Source organism: Salvelinus namaycush, chromosome 5, assembly GCF_016432855.1.
Source record: "Salvelinus namaycush isolate Seneca chromosome 5, SaNama_1.0, whole genome shotgun sequence".
NCBI lineage: Eukaryota > Metazoa > Chordata > Actinopteri > Salmoniformes > Salmonidae > Salvelinus > Salvelinus namaycush.
In genome coordinates this window covers 416,254-435,743 of record NC_052311.1, presented here as the reverse complement: position 1 = coordinate 435,743, position 19,490 = coordinate 416,254, and the positions used below count along the sequence as shown (strand labels likewise).

Genomic DNA, 19,490 nt, shown 5'->3' with positions numbered 1-19,490 from the left:
TATGGGCCGTTCTGGTTCTCACTACAGAAACAGGAGATGGACTCCTGCCCTATGGGCCGTTCTGGTTCACTCTACAGAAACAGGAGATGGACTCCTGCCCTATGGGCCGTTCTGGTTCTCACTACAGAAACAGGAGATGGACTCCTGCCCTATGGGCCGTTCTGGTTCTCAATACAGAAACAGGAGATGGACTCCTGCTCTATGGGCCGTTCTGGTTCACTCTACAGAAACAGGAGATGGACTCCTGCCTTATGGGCCGTTCTGGTTCACTCTACAGAAACAGGAGATGGACTCCTGCCCTATGGGCCGTTCTGGTTCTCACTACAGAAACAGGAGATGGACTCCTGCTCTATGGGCCGTCTGGGTCACTCTACAGAAACAGGAGATGGACTCCTGCCTTATGGGCCGTTCTGGTTCACTCTACAGAAACAGGAGATGGACTCCTGCCCTATGGGCCGTTCTGGTTCACTCTACAGAAACAGGAGATGGACTCTTGCCCTACGGGCCGTTCTGGTTCTCACTACAGAAACAGGAGATGGACTCCTGCCCTATGGGCCGTTCTGGTTCACTCTACAGAAACAGGAGATGGACTCCTGCCCTATGGGCCGTTCTGGTTCTCACTACAGAAACAGGAGATGGACTCCTGCCCTATGGGCCGTCTGGTTCACTCTACAGAAACAGGAGATGGACTCCTGCCCTATGGACCGTTCTGGTTCACTCTACAGAAACAGGAGATGGACTCCTGCCCTATGGGCCGTTCTGGTTCTCACTACAGAAACAGGAGATGGACTCCTGCCCTGTGGGCCGTCTGGTTCACTCTACAGAAACAGGAGATGGACTCCTGCCCTATGGGCCGTTCTGGTTCACTCTACAGAAACAGGAGATGGACTCCTGCCCTATGGGCCGTTCTGGTTCTCACTACAGAAACAGGAGATGGACTCCTGCCCTATGGGCCGTCTGGTTCACTCTACAGAAACAGGAGATGGACTCCTGCCCTATGGACCGTTCTGGTTCACTCTACAGAAACAGGAGATGGACTCCTGCCCTATGGGCCGTTCTGGTTCTCACTACAGAAACAGGAGATGGACTCCTGCCCTGTGGGCCGTCTGGTTCACTCTACAGAAACAGGAGATGGACTCCTGCCCTATGGGCCGTTCTGGTTCACTCTACAGAAACAGGAGATGGACTCCTGTCCTATGGGCCGTTCTGGTTCTCACTACAGAAACAGGAGATGGACTCCTGCCCTATGGGCCGTCTGGTTCACTCTACAGAAACAGGAGATGGACTCCTGCCCTATGGGCCGTTCTGGTTCTCACTACAGAAACAGGAGATGGACTCCTGCCCTATGGGCCGTTCTGGTTCACTCTACAGAAACAGGAGATGGACTCCTGCCCTATGGGCCGTTCTGGTTCTCACTACAGAAACAGGAGATGGACTCCTGCCCTATGGGCCGTTCTGGTTCTCAATACAGAAACAGGAGATGGACTCCTGCTCTATGGGCCGTTCTGGTTCACTCTACAGAAACAGGAGATGGACTCCTGCCTTATGGGCCGTTCTGGTTCACTCTACAGAAACAGGAGATGGACTCCTGCCCTATGGGCCGTTCTGGTTCTCACTACAGAAACAGGAGATGGACTCCTGCCCTGTGGGCCGTCTGGTTCACTCTACAGAAACAGGAGATGGACTCCTGCCCTATGGGCCGTTCTGGTTCACTCTACAGAAACAGGAGATGGACTCCTGTCCTATGGGCCGTTCTGGTTCTCACTACAGAAACAGGAGATGGACTCCTGCCCTATGGGCCGTCTGGTTCACTCTACAGAAACAGGAGATGGACTCCTGCCCTATGGACCGTTCTGGTTCACTCTACAGAAACAGGAGATGGACTCCTGCCCTATGGGCCGTTCTGGTTCTCACTACAGAAACAGGAGATGGACTCCTGCCCTGTGGGCCGTCTGGTTCACTCTACAGAAACAGGAGATGGACTCCTGCCCTATGGGCCGTTCTGGTTCACTCTACAGAAACAGGAGATGGACTCCTGCCCTATGGGCCGTTCTGGTTCTCACTACAGAAACAGGAGATGGACTCCTGCCCTATGGGCCGTCTGGTTCACTCTACAGAAACAGGAGATGGACTCCTGCCCTATGGACCGTTCTGGTTCACTCTACAGAAACAGGAGATGGACTCCTGCCCTATGGGCCGTTCTGGTTCTCACTACAGAAACAGGAGATGGACTCCTGCCCTGTGGGCCGTCTGGTTCACTCTACAGAAACAGGAGATGGACTCCTGCCCTATGGGCCGTTCTGGTTCACTCTACAGAAACAGGAGATGGACTCCTGTCCTATGGGCCGTTCTGGTTCTCACTACAGAAACAGGAGATGGACTCCTGCCCTATGGGCCGTCTGGTTCACTCTACAGAAACAGGAGATGGACTCCTGCCCTATGGGCCGTTCTGGTTCTCACTACAGAAACAGGAGATGGACTCCTGCCCTATGGGCCGTTCTGGTTCACTCTACAGAAACAGGAGATGGACTCCTGCCCTATGGGCCGTCTGGTTCACTCTACAGAAACAGGAGATGGACTCCTGCCCTATGGGCCGTCTGGTTCACTCTACAGAAACAGGAGATGGACTCCTGCCCTATGGGCCGTTCTGGTTCACTCTACAGAAACAGGAGATGGACTCCTGCCCTATGGGCCGTTCTGGTTCACTCTACAGAAACAGGAGATGGACTCCTGCCCTATGGGCCGTTCTGGTTCACTCTACAGAAACAGGAGATGGACTCCTGCCCTATGGGCCGTTCTGGTTCACTCTACAGAAACAGGAGATGGACTCCTGCCCTATGGGCCGTTCTGGTTCTCACTACAGAAACAGGAGATGGACTCCTGCCCTACGGGCCGTCTGGTTCACTCTACAGAAACAGGAGATGGACTCCTGCCCTATGGGCCGTTCTGGTTCACTCTACAGAAACAGGAGATGGACTCCTGCCCTATGGGCCGTTCTGGTTCTCACTACAGAAACAGGAGATGGACTCCTGCCCTATGGGCCGTTCTGGTTCACTCTACAGAAACAGGAGATGGACTCCTGCCCTGCGGGCCGTTCTGGTTCACTCTACAGAAACAGGAGATGGACTCCTGCCCTACGGGCCGTCTGGTTCTCACTACAGAAACAGGAGATGGACTCCTGCCCTATGGGCCGTTCTGGTTCTCACTACAGAAACAGGAGATGGACTCCTGCCCTATGGGCCGTTCTGGTTCACTCTACAGAAACAGGAGATGGACTCCTGCCCTATGGGCCGTTCTGGTTCACTCTACAGAAACAGGAGATGGACTCCTGCCTTATGGGCCATTCTGGTTCACTCTACAGAAACAGGAGATGGACTCCTGCCCTATGGGCCGTTCTGGTTCACTCTACAGAAACAGGAGATGGACTCCTGCCCTATGGGCCGTTCTGGCTCACTGGATATAACAGGAGATGGACTCCTGCCCTATGGGCCGTCTGGTTCACTCTACAGAAACAGGAGATGGACTCCTGCCCTATGGGCCGTTCTGGTTCTCACTACAGAAACAGGAGATGGACTCCTGCCCTATGGGCCGTTCTGGTTCACTCTACAGAAACAGGAGATGGACTCCTGCCCTATGGGCCGTTCTGGTTCACTCTACAGAAACAGGAGATGGACTCCTGCCCTATGGGCCGTTCTGGTTCACTCTACAGAAACAGGAGATGGACTCCTGCCCTATGGGCCGTTCTGGCTAACTGGATATAACAGGAGATGGACTCCTGCCCTATGGGCCGTTCTGGCTAACTGGATATAACAGGAGATGGACTCCTGCCCTACGGGCCGTTCTGGCTAACTGGATATAACAGGAGATGGACTCCTGCCCTATGGGCCGTTCTGGTTCACTCTACAGAAACAGGAGATGGACTCCTGCCCTATGGGCCGTCTGGTTCACTCTACAGAAACAGGAGATGGACTCCTGCCCTATGGGCCGTTCTGGTTCACTCTACAGAAACAGGAGATGGACTCCTGCCCTATGGGCCGTTCTGGCTAACTGGATATAACAGGAGATGGACTCCTGCCCTATGGGCCGTTCTGGTTCACTCTACAGAAACAGGAGATGGACTCCTGCCCTATGGGCCGTTCTGGTTCACTCTACAGAAACAGGAGATGGACTCCTGCCCTATGGGCCGTCTGGTTCACTCTACAGAAACAGGAGATGGACTCCTGCCCTATGGGCCGTTCTGGTTCACTCTACAGAAACAGGAGATGGACTCCTGCCCTATGGGCCGTTCTGGCTAACTGGATATAACAGGAGATGGACTCCTGCCCTATGGGCCGTTCTGGTTCACTCTACAGAAACAGGAGATGGACTCCTGCCCTATGGGCCGTTCTGGTTCACTCTACAGAAACAGGAGATGGACTCCTGCCCTATGGGCCGTCTGGTTCACTCTACAGAAACAGGAGATGGACTCCTGCCCTATGGGCCGTTCTGGTTCACTCTACAGAAACAGGAGATGGACTCCTGCCCTATGGGCCGTTCTGGCTAACTGGATATAACAGGAGATGGACTCCTGCCCTATGGGCCGTTCTGGTTCTCACTACAGAAACAGGAGATGGACTCCTGCCCTATGGGCCGTTCTGGCTAACTGGATATAACAGGAGATGGACTCCTGCCCTATGGGCCGTCTGGTTCACTCTACAGAAACAGGAGATGGACTCCTGCCCTATGGGCCGTTCTGGTTCACTCTACAGAAACAGGAGATGGACTCCTGCCCTATGGGCCGTTCTGGCTAACTGGATATAACAGGAGATGGACTCCTGCCCTATGGGCCGTTCTGGTTCACTCTACAGAAACAGGAGATGGACTCCTGCCCTATGGGCCGTTCTGGTTCACTCTACAGAAACAGGAGATGGACTCCTGCCCTATGGGCCGTTCTGGTTCACTCTACAGAAACAGGAGATGGACTCCTGCCCTACGGGCCGTTCTGGCTCACTGGATATAACAGGAAGTAACGGACATACACTCTATGAGGTTGTTCTGCAGTGGTGTGCCGGTGAGCACCACTCTCCGTCGGGTCTTGATGGAGTTCATGGCTTTAGAGATGGCCGACGCCTCGTTCTTCAAGATGTGGCCCTCATCACAGATCACAAAGTCTGGGCCTGGGGAGGGAGTGAACACAGAGCAGAGAGAGTTGAGAAGAAACTGGATAAAAGATATAACCGTGTGTGTGTGTGTCCTCTACCTACCTGGGTCAACCAGGGTCTTCTGGAAGGTCTCTTTGAGTTTCTTGCTCTTGATGTTTCTACCCTGTGTGAGGTTACGGTACATCTCATAGCCAATGATCATGATCCCCCCATCCTCCTGCCACTGCTGCAGAGCAGCCGCTCTCTCCTGAGGTCGCTTCACCGTGGCCAGCTCCGTCACCTAGTGACAGACAGCGGGAACACCGACACACAGCGTAAACACACACACACAGCTCTGGAAAAAACTGAAGACACCAACTGCATAATGATCAGTTTCTCTGGTTTTACTATTTATAGGTCTGTGTTTTGGGTAAAATGGACATTGTTGTTTTATTCTATAAACTACTGGCAACATTTCTCCCAAATTCAAAATAAAATATTGTCATTTAGAGCTTTTATTTGCAGCTTTTATCTGGAATTGTGATGCAGTGAATTATAAGTAAAATAATCTGTCTGTTAACAATTGTTGGAGAAATGACTTGTGTCATGTACAAAGTAGATGTCCTAACTGACTTGCCAAAACTATAGTTTGTTAACAAGAAATGTGTGGAGTGGTTGAAAAACGAGTTTTAATGACTCCAACATAAGTGTAAACTTCCTACTTCAACTGTATGTATTTATATGTATGTGTGTGTGTGTGTGTGTGTGTGTGTGTGTGTGTGTGTGTGTGTGTGTGTGTGTGTGTGTGTGTGTGTACCTCTAAACTCTCCTCATCCTTGAAGCCGTACTGCCACTTCTCAAACTCATTGAGCCAGTTGAGAACCGTGTTGAGAGGACAGACGATCAGAGCCGTGGAAAAGTCTAACTTTTCACACAGCAGTAGTGTGTGGAGTAGGGTTACCACCTAGTGATAGAAACAGGGTTAGATACAGTATAGATATATACACATAGAGAGGTCTAACTTGTCACACAACAGTAGTGTGGAGTAGGGTTACCACCTAGTGATAGAAACAGGGTTAGATACAGTATAGATATATACACATAGAGAGGTCTAACTTGTCACACAACAGTAGTGTGGAGTAGGGTTACCACCTAGTGACAGAAACAGGGTTAGATACAGTATAGATATATACACATAGAGAGGTCTAACTTGTCACACAGCAGTAGTGTGTGGAGTAGGGTTACCACCTAGTGATAGAAACAGGGTTAGATACAGTATAGATATATACACATAGAGAGGTCTAACTTGTCACACAGCAGTAGTGTGGAGTAGGGTTACCACCTAGTGATATAAACAGGGTTAGATACAGTATAGATATATACACAGAGAGGTCTAACTTTTCACACAGCAGTAGTGTGGAGTAGGGTTACCACCTAGTGATATAGACAGGGTTAGATACAGTATAGATATATACACATAGAGAGGTCTAACTTGTCACACAGCAGTAGTGTGGAGTAGGGTTACCACCTAGTGATATAGACAGGATTAGAAACAGTATAGATTTACAGTGCAGTCAGAAGGTATTCAGACCCCTTGACTTTTTCCACATTTTGTTACGTTACAGACATTCTAAAATGGATACAATTATTTTTCCCCCCTCATCAATCTACACACACCACCCTAACGACACACTACCCCATAACGGCTCAATACCCCCCATAACGACTCGACACCCCCCATAACGACTCAATACCCCATGACACACTACCCCCATAATGACTCGATACCCCCCCATAATGACTCGATACCCCGCATAACGACTCGATACCCCGCATAACGACTCGATAATCCCCCATAACGACTCGATAATCCCCCATAACGACTCGATAATCCCCCATAACGACTCGATACCCCCCATAACGACTCGATACCCCCCATAATGACTCGATACCCCCTAATGACTCGATACCCCCCCATAACGACTCGATACCCCCCCATAACGACTCGATACCCCCCCATAACGACTCGATAATCCCCCATAACGACTCGATAATCCCCCATAACGACTCGATAATCCCCCATAACGACTCGATAATCCCCCATAACGACTCGATAATCCCCCATAACGACTCGATAATCCCCCATAACGACTCGATACCCCCCATAACGACTCGATACCCCCCATAACGACTCAATACCCCATGACACACTACCCCCATAATGACTCAATACCCTATGACACAATATCCCCCCATACCGACTCAATACCCCCATAACGACTCAATACCCCCCCATAACGACTCAATACCCCCCATAACAACTCAATAATCCCCCATAACGACTCAATAACCCCCATAACGACTCAATAACCCACCTTGACACACTACCCCATGACACATCTCCCCATAATGACTCATTACCCCCATAATGGCACAATACCCCCCCATAACGACTCAATATCCACCCATAACGACTCAATAATCCCCAGAACGACTCAATAATCCCCAGAACGACTCAATACCCCCCATAACGACTCAATAATCCCCATAACGACTCAATAATCCCCATAACGACTCAATAACCCCCATAACGACTCAATAACCCCCATAACGACTCAATAACCCCCATAACGACTCAATAACCCCCAGAACGACTCAATAATCCCCAGAACGACTCAATACCCCCCCATAACGACTCAATAACCCCCATAACGACTCAATAACCCCCATAACGACACAATACCCCATGACACACTACCCCATAATGACTCATTACCCCCATAACGACCCAATACCCCCCCATAACGACCCAATACCCCCCCATAACGACTCAACACCCCCCCATAACGACACAATAACCCCATAACGACACACTACCCCATAATGACACAATACCCCCATAATGACTCAATACCCCCATAATGACTCATTACCCCCATAATGGCACAATACCCCTCCATAACGACTCAATACCCCCCCAGAACGACTCAATAATCCCCCATAACGACTCGATACCCCCCATAACGACTCGATACCCCCATAACGACTCAATACCCCATGACACACTACCCCCATAATGACTCAATACCCTATAATGACACAATATCCCCCCATATAGACTCAATACCCCCATAACGACTCAATACCCCCCCATAACGACTCAATACCCCCCATAACAACTCAATAATCCCCCATAACGACTCAATAACCCCCATAACGACTCAATAACCCCCATGACACACTACCCCATGACACATCTCCCCATAATGACTCATTACCCCCATAATGGCACAATACCCCCCCATAACGACTCAATATCCACCCATAACGACTCAATAATCCCCAGAACGACTCAATAATCCCCATAACGACTCAATACCCCCCATAACGACTCAATAATCCCCATAACGACTCAATAATCCCCATAACGACTCAATAACCCCCATAACGACTCAATAACCCCCATAACGACTCAATAACCCCCATAACGACTCAATAACCCCCATAACGACTCAATAATCCCCATAACGACTCAATACCCCCCCATAACGACTCAATAACCCCCATAACGACTCAATAACCCCCATAACGACACAATACCCCATGACACACTACCCCATAATGACTCATTACCCCCATAACGACCCAATACCCCCCCATAACGACCCAATACCCCCCCATAACGACTCAACACCCCCCCATAACGACACAATAACCCCATAACGACACACTACCCCATAATGACACAATACCCCCATAATGACTCAATACCCCCATAATGGCACAATACCCCCCCATAACGACTCAATACCCCCCCAGAACGACTCAATAATCCCCCAGAACGACTCAATACCCCCCAGAACGACTCAATACCCCCCATAACGACTCAATAACCCCCATAACGACTCAATACCCCCCCATAACGACTCAATACCCCCCCATAACGACACAATAACCCCCATAACGACACAATACCCCATGACACACTACCCCATAATGACTCATTACCCCCATAACGACCCAATACCCCCCATAACGACTCAACACCCCCCATAACGACACAATAACCCCATAACTACACACTACCCCCATAACTACACAATACCCCCATGACACAATACCCCCATAATGACACAATACCCCCATAATGACACAATACCCCCATAATGACACAATACCCCCATAATGACACAATACCCCCATAATGACACAATACCCCATAACGATAAATCAATAGGGTCGTTGTCCTGTTGAAAGGTCAACCTTCGCCCCAATCTGAGGTCCTGAGCACCCTGGAGCAGGTTTTCATCAAGGATCTCTGTCCCAGTCCCTGCCGATGTAAAACATCCCCACACCATGATGCTGCCACCACCATGCTTCACCGTAGGAATGGTGCCAGGTGTCCTCCAGACGTGAAGCTTGGCATTCAGGTCAAAGAGTTCAATCTAGGTTTCATCAGTGAATCCTCTTTCTCACAGTCAGAGTCCTTTAGGTGCCTTTTGGCAAACTCCAAGCGGGCTGTCATGTGCCTTTCACTGAGGAGTGGCTTCCGTCTGGCCACTCTACCATAAAGGCCTGATTGGTGGAGTGCTGCAGAGATGGTTGTCCTTCTGGAAGGTTCTCCCATCTCCACAGAGGAACTCTGGATCTCTGACAGAGTGACCATCGGGTTCTTGTTCACCTCCCTGACCAAGGCCCTTCTCTCCCGATTGCTCAGTTTGGCCGGGCGGCCAGCTCTAGGAAGAGTCTTGGTAGTTCCAAACTTCTTCCATTTAAGAATGATGGCGGCCACTGTGTTCTTGGGGACCTTCAATGCTGCAGACATTTTTTGGTCCCCTTCCCCAGATCTGTGCCTCGACTCAATCCTGTCTCGGAGCTCTACATACAATTCCTTTGACCTCATGGATTGGTTTTTCCTCTGAAATGCATTGCCAAATGTGGGACCTTATATAGACAGGTGTGTGCCTTTCCAAATCATGTCCAATCAATTGAATTTACCACAGGTGGACTCCAATCAAGTTGGAGAAACATCTCAAAGATGATCAATGGAAACAGGATGCACCTGAACTCAATTTACAGTCTCATAGCAAAAGGTCTGAATGTGATATCAGTTTTTTATTTTATTACATTTGCTAAAATTTCTAAAAACCTGTTTTTGCTTTGTCATTATGGGTTATTGTGTGTAGATTGATGAGGGGGGGAAACTATTTAATCCATTTTAGAATAAGGCTGTAATGTAACAAAATGTGGAAAAAGTCAAGGAGTCTGAATACTTTCCGAATGCCCTGTAGAGACAGAAGGTGAAGTAGCACTTGTCACACTGTACGGTGCAGGGTTACCCCCTAGTGGTAAAAGCAGGTACTGCAACAGAGTACAGTGCAGGGTTACCCCCTAGTGGTAAAAGCAGGTACTGCAACAGAGTACGGTGCAGGGTTACCCCCTAGTGGTAAAAGCAGGTACTGCAACAGAGTACGGTGCAGGGCTACCCCCTAGTGGTAAAAGCAGGTACTGCAACAGAGTACGGTGCAGGGTTACCCCCTAGTGGTAAAAGCAGGTACTGCAACAGAGTACAGTGCAGGGTTACCCCCTAGTGGTAAAAGCAGGTACTGCAACAGAGTACAGTGCAGGGTTACCCCCTAGTGGTAAAAGCAGGTACTGCAACAGAGTACAGTGCAGGGTTACCTGCTAGTGGTAAAAGCAGGTACTGCAACAGAGTACAGTGCAGGGTTACCTGCTAGTGGTAAAAGCAGGTACTGCAACAGAGTACGGTGCAGGGTTGCCCCCTAGTGGTAAAAGCAGGTACTGCAACAGAGTACAGTGCAGGGTTACCCCCTAGTGGTAAAAGCAGGTAATGACAGGGTCAGATGAGATAAATGGTTGAGGTAGACATTATGCTCCTCCCACAACCAGAGAAACACCCCCTTCTATAGGAAGACAGAAATTAGAGTCTAACAGAAACAACAGGTGGCTGAGTGGTACAGACCTGCAGTGTTTCTCCCAGGCCCATACAGTGGGTGGTACAGACCTGCAGTGTTTTCCCCAGGCCCATACAGTGGGTGGTACAGACCTGCAGTGTTTTCCCCAGGCCCATACAGTGGGTGGTACAGACCTGCAGTGTTTCTCCCAGGCCCATACAGTGAGTGGTACAGACCTGCAGTGTTTCTCCCAGGCCCATACAGTGGGTGGTACAGACCTGCAGTGTTTCTCCCAGGCCCATACAGTGAGTGGTACAGACCTGCAGTGTTTCTCCCAGGCCCATACATTGGGTGGTACAGACCTACAGTGTTTCTCCCAGGCCCATACAGTGAGTGGTACAGACCTGCAGTGTTTTCCCCAGGCCCATACAGTGGGTGGTACAGACCTGCAGTGTTTCTCCCAGGCCCATACAGTGAGTGGTACAGACCTGCAGTGTTTCTCCTAGGCCCATACAGTGAGTGGTACAGACCTGCAGTGTTTCTCCCAGGCCCATACAGTGGGTGGTACAGACCTGCAGTGTTTCTCCCAGGCCCATACAGTGAGTGGTACAGACCTGCAGTGTTTCTCCCAGGCCCATACAGTGGGTGGTACAGACCTGCAGTGTTTCTCCCAGGCCCATACATTGGGTGGTACAGACCTACAGTGTTTCTCCCAGGCCCATACAGTGAGTGGTACAGACCTACAGTGTTTCTCCCAGGCCCATACAGTGAGTGGTACAGACCTGCAGTGTTTCTCCCAGGCCCATACAGTGAGTGGTACAGACCTACAGTGTTTCTCCCAGGCCCATACAGTGAGTGGTACAGACCTGCAGTGTTTCTCCCAGGCCCATACAGTGAGTGGTACAGACCTACAGTGTTTCTCCCAGGCCCATACAGTGGGTGGTACAGACCTGCAGTGTTTTCCCCAGGCCCATACAGTGAGTGGTACAGACCTGCAGTGTTTTCCCCAGGCCCATACAGTGAGTGGTACAGACCTGCAGTGTTTTCCCCAGGCCCATACAGTGAGTGGTACAGACCTGCAGTGTTTCTCCCAGGCCCATACAGTGAGTGGTACAGACCTACAGTGTTTCTCCCAGGCCCATACAGTGGGTGGTACAGACCTGCAGTGTTTTCCCCAGGCCCATACAGTGAGCCAGGATACATCCCGAACCAGAGTTCTTGTTGGTTTTCTTCACCGACTCACAACAGCAGTCCCACATGAACTGGACCCCTAGAGAAACAGACACAGAGACCTCACTCAACACCAAACGCATTTCTTACATTGTGACCAGACCGGACACGTCGCAAAATAAATGTAGAAATCCATGTTATTCAATTATTGTACCCACACTGCTCGCGCGCGCCAACGAGCATCTGCGTTGCCAAGGGCTAAAATAGAAGTCAGTTCTATTTCTGATGCAGATCGCGCTGCAAGTCCTGCCTCTCCCATCTCCTCATTGGTTTATAGACGCAGGTACCCACGTGCCATCTCCTCATTGGTTATACCCACGTGGGTGATTGAAAGACGAAATGTTTTGCCGGTTGTCGTGGTAAAAGTGTAGATGCCAATCACCATTTAAGTTCAAAGATGAAAAAGCCTGGAAGGAGGAGAGATGACTAGAAACGATTCGGTTGGCCGTTTTATGTGTGGATTAATTGTCGGAGTAGAGGTCCTTGTGCATTTCAGGTAAAATAACTCAATGTTTATATCCCAGGACAAATTAGCTAGCAACAGCAAGCTAACTAGCTAAATTACCATACATGTTTAATGCTTTTCGACCTGTCCCCAAATGAATATAGTTGGTTCAGAGTTTGTTTTGATATTTTAACCTGCGTGTCGTGATCGTGTTTGGTGTGGGGGGGGCAAAATACATTTATGCATGATGGCGAACGCGCCCAGCCGGTTTGGGTTCCATATTAGACGTGTCTGTTTGGTGTTGCCGCAGACCGATGTAAAGCAACGTATTGACTTGATGAGTAAACAGGTGAACGCTCCATTCACTATACCATGGACCAACAACATTATGATTAAAGACTAACATTGTTCTCTACCCGTTGGTTCGACCTGGTTTGGTTACGGTTGTTACAACTACAGCTACCACTGGTTCTACTAATACTACTGGTTCTACTACTGGTTCTCCTACTACTACCACTGATTCTACTACTCCTACTACTACTACCACTGATTCTACTACTCCTACTGGTTCTACTACTGCTGGTTCTACTACTGCTACTACTACTACTACTGGTTCTACTACTACTACTGGTTCTACTACTACTACTGGTTCTACTACTACTGGTTCTCCTACTACTACTACTGGTTCTCCTACTACTACTACTACTACTACTGGTTCTCCTACTACTACTACTACTACTACTGGTTCTCCTACTACTACTACTACTACTGGTTCTCCTACTACTACTACTACTACTGGTTCTCCTACTACTACTACTACTACTACTGGTTCTACTACTACTGGTTCTACTACTGCTACTACTACTACTACTGGTTCTACTACTACTACTGGTTCTACTACTACTACTGGTTCTACTACTACTGGTTCTACTACTACTACTACTACTGGTTCTACTACTACTACTACTACTACTACTGGTTCTACTACTACTACTACTACTACTGGTTCTACTACTACTACTACTACTACTGGTTCTACTACTACTACTACTACTACTGGTTCTACTACTACTACTACTACTACTACTACTACTGGTTCTACTACTGGTTCTACTACTACTGGTTCTACTACTACTACTACTACTACTGGTTCTACTACTACTACTGGTTCTACTACTACTGGTTCTACTACTACTACTACTACTGGTTCTACTACTACTACTGGTTCTACTACTACTACTGGTTCTACTACTACTGGTTCTACTACTACTACTACTACTGGTTCTACTACTACTACTGGTTCTACTACTACTGGTTCTACTACTACTACACCAACACTCACCGTCGACCTGGTGTGGTTTGAGTTTAGTGACCAGATTGCGGTGGACCTGCACCATGGGCTCCTTGGTCTCCTCGTCTTCATCCAACACCAGCTTGGTTGTGATTGGACAAGCCACGGCGGACGCCTCCTCCACCACGAGTACCTGGTCGGGAGGGACATATAGAGTCTAGTCTAAAAGCATTACAGTCTGTACATACAAATACATACATTTATTCTGCTGGTTGGGACAGGTCATGTTCCTAGGAGTATAGGGCAGCTGGGAGACTGTTCTGCATGGTTGGGACAGGTTATGTTCCTAGGAGTATAGGGCAGCTGGGAGACTGTTCTGCATGGTTGGGACAGGTTATGTTCCTAGGAGTATAGGGCAGCTGGGAGACTGTTCTGCATGGTTGGGACAGGTTATGTTCCTAGGAGTATAGGGCAGCTGGGAGACTGTTCTGCTGGTTGGGACAGGTTATGTTCCTAGGAGTACAGGGCAGCTGGGAGACTGTTCTGCTGGTTGGGACAGGTTATGTTCCTAGGAGTACAGGGCAGCTGGGAGACTGTTCTGCTGGTTGGGACAGGTTATGTTCCTAGGAGTATAGGGCAGCTGGGAGACTGTTCTGCTGGTTGGGACAAGTTATGTTCCTAGGAGTATAGGACAGCTGGGAGACTGTTCTGCTGGTTGGGACAGGTTATGTTCCTAGGAGTATAGGGCAGCTGGGAGACTGTTCTGCTGGTTGGGACAGGTTATGTTCCTAGGAGTATAGGGCAGCTGGGAGACTGTTCTGCTGGTTGGGACAGGTTATGTTCCTAGGAGTATAGGGCAGCTGGGAGACTGTTCTGCTGGTTGGGACAGGTTATGTTCCTAGGAGGGAGACCGTTCTGCTGGTTGGGACAGGTTATGTTCCTAGGAGTATAGGGCAGCTGGGAGACTGTTCTGCATGGTTGGGACAGGTTATGTTCCTAGGAGTATAGGGCAGCTGGGAGACTGTTCTGCATGGTTGGGACAGGTTATGTTCCTAGGAGTACAGGGCAGCTGGGAGACTGTTCTGCTGGTTGGGACAGGTTATGTTCCTAGGAGTACAGGGCAGCTGGGAGACTGTTCTGCTGGTTGGGACAGGTTATGTTCCTAGGAGTACAGGGCAGCTGGGAGACTGTTCTGCTGGTTGGGACAGGTTATGTTCCTAAGAGTACAGGGCAGCTGGGAGACTGTTCTGCTGGTTGGGACAGGTTATGTTCCTAAGAGTACAGGGCAGCTGGGAGACTGTTCTGCTGGTTGGGACAGGTTATGTTCCTAGGAGTACAGGGCAGCTGGGAGACTGTTCTGCTGGTTGGGACAGGTTATGTTCCTAGGAGGGAGACTGTTCTGCTGGTTGGGACAGGTTATGTTCCTAGGAGTATAGGACAGCTGGGAGACTGTTCTGCTGGTTGGGACAGGTTATGTTCCTAGGAGTATAGGGCAGCTGGGAGACTGTTCTGCTGGTTGGGACAGGTTATGTTCCTAGGAGTACAGGGCAGCTGGGAGACTGTTCTGCTGGTTGGGACAGGTTATGTTCCTAGGAGTATAGGGCAGCTGGGAGACTGTTCTGCTGGTTGGGACAGGTTATGTTCCTAGGAGTACAGGGCAGCTGGGAGACTGTTCTGCTGGTTGGGACAGGTTATGTTCCTAGGAGTATAGGGCAGCTGGGAGACTGTTCTGCTGGTTGGGACAGGTTATGTTCCTAAGAGTACAGGGCAGCTGGGAGACTGTTCTGCTGGTTGGGACAGGTTATGTTCCTAAGAGTACAGGGCAGCTGGGAGACTGTTCTGCTGGTTGGGACAGGTTATGTTCCTAGGAGTACAGGGCAGCTGGGAGACTGTTCTGCTGGTTGGGACAGGTTATGTTCCTAGGAGGGAGACTGTTCTGCTGGTTGGGACAGGTTATGTTCCTAGGAGTATAGGACAGCTGGGAGACTGTTCTGCTGGTTGGGACAGGTTATGTTCCTAGGAGTATAGGGCAGCTGGGAGACTGTTCTGCTGGTTGGGACAGGTTATGTTCCTAGGAGTATAGGGCAGCTGGGAGACTGTTCTGCTGGTTGGGACAGGTTATGTTCCTAGGAGTACAGGGCAGCTGATCTTCTAGTCTACAAGCATTCCAACCTTTACAGATATTGAGAAATTCACGCTAAGCGACTTCCATTCTATTCAAAAAGTGTTTAAAGTACATGTATACTATATGTGATCCCTGTGAGAACTTATCATAGCGCTTATCTGAGCCACAAAGGACCAAACATCCCATCTGACTCCTCAGCTCCTCATTGACTAACTCAGTCAATCATTATCCCCATTTCCATTCCATTAGCAGATGCCATGACAACAGCTAGTCTTCCTGGGGTCCATACAACCAGGTGACTTTTTACCTCTCTGAGTTTCTCCCTGAGCTGCTCCCTCTCCGAGATGCGTCTCCTCCTCTCCTCCTCCTCCTTCAGGGCATCCCTCGTTTCCGTCCTCAGCTTGTCGTCCTTGAGGATTTTTCTGATCTTCTTCCTCTGTCCTTTAGGTGTGTCTCCATCCTCCTTCCCTGAGCCGTCCTCTCCTGACCCGCTCTGGAGGAGAGAATGAGGGTTAACCTCTGACCTTTCAACTTCAACCCCCAGGGGTCACCTAACCAATCACACATTGTGACCTATGACGTGGTAACCAATCAACTTGAATTCCAGACCAAATTCTACATTTGTAAGGAGAATTTCCTTTCCCCCGTCCACCCCCATACCTTCTCTTCGGACTCTCCCCTCCTTCCCCCCCCCCATACCTTCTCTTCGGACTCTCCCCTCCTTTCCCCCGTCCCCCCCCATACCTTCTCGTCGGATGAAGAGTCCTGGACCTTGATGCGGCGTCGTTTCTTCTTCTGGGCGTAGCTCCTCTCCTCCTTCTTCTTCTTCTTCTTCTTGGAGGAGCGCGTGGTCCTCCTGCGACTGCTGCCCTCCTCTGACTCCTCCTCTGACTCCTCCTCTGACTCCTCACTGATCTCTTCACTAACTCCTGACTCACTGCTGCTAGCGGACTCCTCAGAGTCTAAGTCTGCTGAGTCATCACTACCCACTGGGGAGGGAGAGAGAGAGAAGGGCGAGAGGGGCGAGGGAGAGAGAGGGGCGAGGGAGAGAGAAAGGGGAGGGAGAGAGAAAGGGGAGGGAGAGAGGGAGGTGCGAGGGGGGCGAGGGAGAGAGAGGGAAGTAGAGCTGAGTGAAAACAGTCAGCAGGACATTCATTCTGTTCCATAGGTGTTGACACAAGCCTAGACATTCGGCCAGACCGGACCAGACAGGACCTGACAGAGCGCCAGCCAAGACCAGACAGGACCAGACCGGACAGGACCAGACCGGACCAGACAGAGCGCCAGACCGGAACAGACAGGACCAGACCGGACCAGACCAGACAGAGCGCCAGCCAGGACCAGACAGCCACACTGACAACCCTCGTACCTTTCCGTCTGGTCCTCTTGGTCTCCTTCTTCCCTTTGCTGGCTGGTTTCTCCTTCTCCTCTCCTGACTCTCCCTCGCTCAGCGTCAGTTTGTGGCGGAGCAGCCGGTGGCGACGCCCCCCACTCTTCTTCACATCCACGTCAGAGCCAGAGTCCCCTTCCTCCTCCTCCTCCTCGTTGTCATCTGCTTTAGGGGTTAACACAAGCAGTTATTTATGGTTTCTACATCTAGTGACATAAACCACGAGTAGTGGAATGAAGCACTGCAGAATCACTCCTTCAACGTTTCAACAACCTGAACATAGCCCACCCTCCTCCTCCTCTCCTTCAACGTTTCAACAACCTGAACATAGCCCACCCTCCTCCTCCTCCTCTCCTTCAACGTTTCAACAACCTGAACATAGCCCACCCTCCTCCTCCTCCTCTCCTTCAACGTTTCAACAACCTGAACATAGCCCACCCTCCTCCTCCTCTCCTTCAACGTTTCAACAACCTGAACATAGCCCACCCTCCTCCTCCTCTCCTTCAACGTTTCAACAACCTGAACATAGCCCACCCTCCTCCTCCTCTCCTTCAACGTTTCAACAACCTGAACATAGCCCACCCTCCTCCTCCTCTCCTTCAACGTATCAACAACCTGAACATAGCCCACCCTCCTCCTCCTCCCCTTCAACATTTCAACAACCTGAACATAACCCACCCTCCTCCTCCTCTCCTTCAACGTATCAACAACCTGAACATAGCCCACCCTCCTCCTCCTCCTCTCCTTCAACGTTTCAACAACCTGAACATAGCCCACCCTCCTCCTCCTCTCCTTCAACGTTTCAACAACCTGAACATAGCCCACCCTCCTCCTCCTCTCCTTCAACGTTTCAACAACCTGAACATAGCCCACCCTCCTCCTCCTCCTCCTCCTCTCCTTCATCTTATCAACAACCTGAACATAGCCCACCCTCCTCCTCCTTCAACGTATCAACAACCTGAACATAGCCCACCCTCCTCCTCTCCTTCAACGTTTCAACAACCTGAACATAGCCCACCCTCCTCCTCCTCTCCTTCAACGTTTCAACAACCTGAACATAGCCCACCCTCCTCCTCCTCTCCTTCAACGTTTCAACAACCTGAACATAGCCCACCCTCCTCCTCCTCCTCTCCTTCACCGTTTCAACAACCTGAACATAGCCCACCCTCCTCCTCCTCCTCTCCTTCAACGTATCAACAACCTGAACATAGCCCACCCTCCTCCTCCTCCTCTTCAACGTTTCAACAACCTGAACATAGCCCACCCTCCTCCTCCTCCTCCTCTCCTCCCTTCCTCTGTTCCTTCTCGTCTCCGTCCTCGTCAGAGCTCTCCTCTGCTCCTGAAGAGTAGTTGGCCTTGATCTGGGCCAGCAGCATCTTCTTGGCAATTCTATTAAGGAGGGAGGAAAGGACACAAGGAAAGGAAATAAGAAAAGGAATGTTTGACAGTCAGCTGGTTGAGGAACATGCAGATTGAGGACATATTTGGTTTGTCTTGTATGAAAATATTTTTTTATACCTGTTCTCTGGATCATCATCATCATCATCAACAGCCATCTGAGAAGCGTCCTGGTTACCTTCTTCTCCTACAGACACAGGGAAGACCAGGGTTAGAGGCTGTGTTTTCCACAAGAGCAGAAGACCAGGGTTAGAGGCTGTGTTTTCCACAAGAGCAGAAGACCAGGGTTAGAGGCTGTGTTTTCCACAAGAGCAGAAGACCAGGGTTAGAGGCTGTGTTTTCCACAAGAGCAGAAGACCAGGGTTAGAGGCTGTGTTTTCCACAAGAGCAGAAGACCAGGGTTAGAGGCTGTGTTTTCCACAAGAGCAGAAGAATTTCTTGACACAGAGCAGGGAGAGAGCGTGCAGGAGCAAGCCTGCTGGTGAATTTGCACATCCCATGTAATATAAATACAATGTAATATAAATATAATGTAATATAAATACAATGTAATATAAATATAATGTAATATAAATA

General features: G+C 49.9%; 1 protein-coding gene across 1 annotated transcript in view; it reads right to left on the bottom strand.

Annotated features, from left to right (window-relative positions):
- The window catches only part of LOC120048477 (transcriptional regulator ATRX-like), a 91,646-nt gene that overhangs the window by 28,270 nt on the left and 43,886 nt on the right, over nt 1-19,490 (bottom strand). The window contains 10 exon segments of the mRNA XM_038994476.1: nt 5,019-5,156; nt 5,244-5,421; nt 5,938-6,084; nt 12,196-12,305; nt 14,053-14,194; nt 16,434-16,619; nt 16,871-17,115; nt 17,496-17,678; nt 18,781-18,905; nt 19,035-19,101. Of these exon segments, the coding sequence (XP_038850404.1) occupies nt 5,019-5,156; nt 5,244-5,421; nt 5,938-6,084; nt 12,196-12,305; nt 14,053-14,194; nt 16,434-16,619; nt 16,871-17,115; nt 17,496-17,678; nt 18,781-18,905; nt 19,035-19,101 (1,521 nt within the window).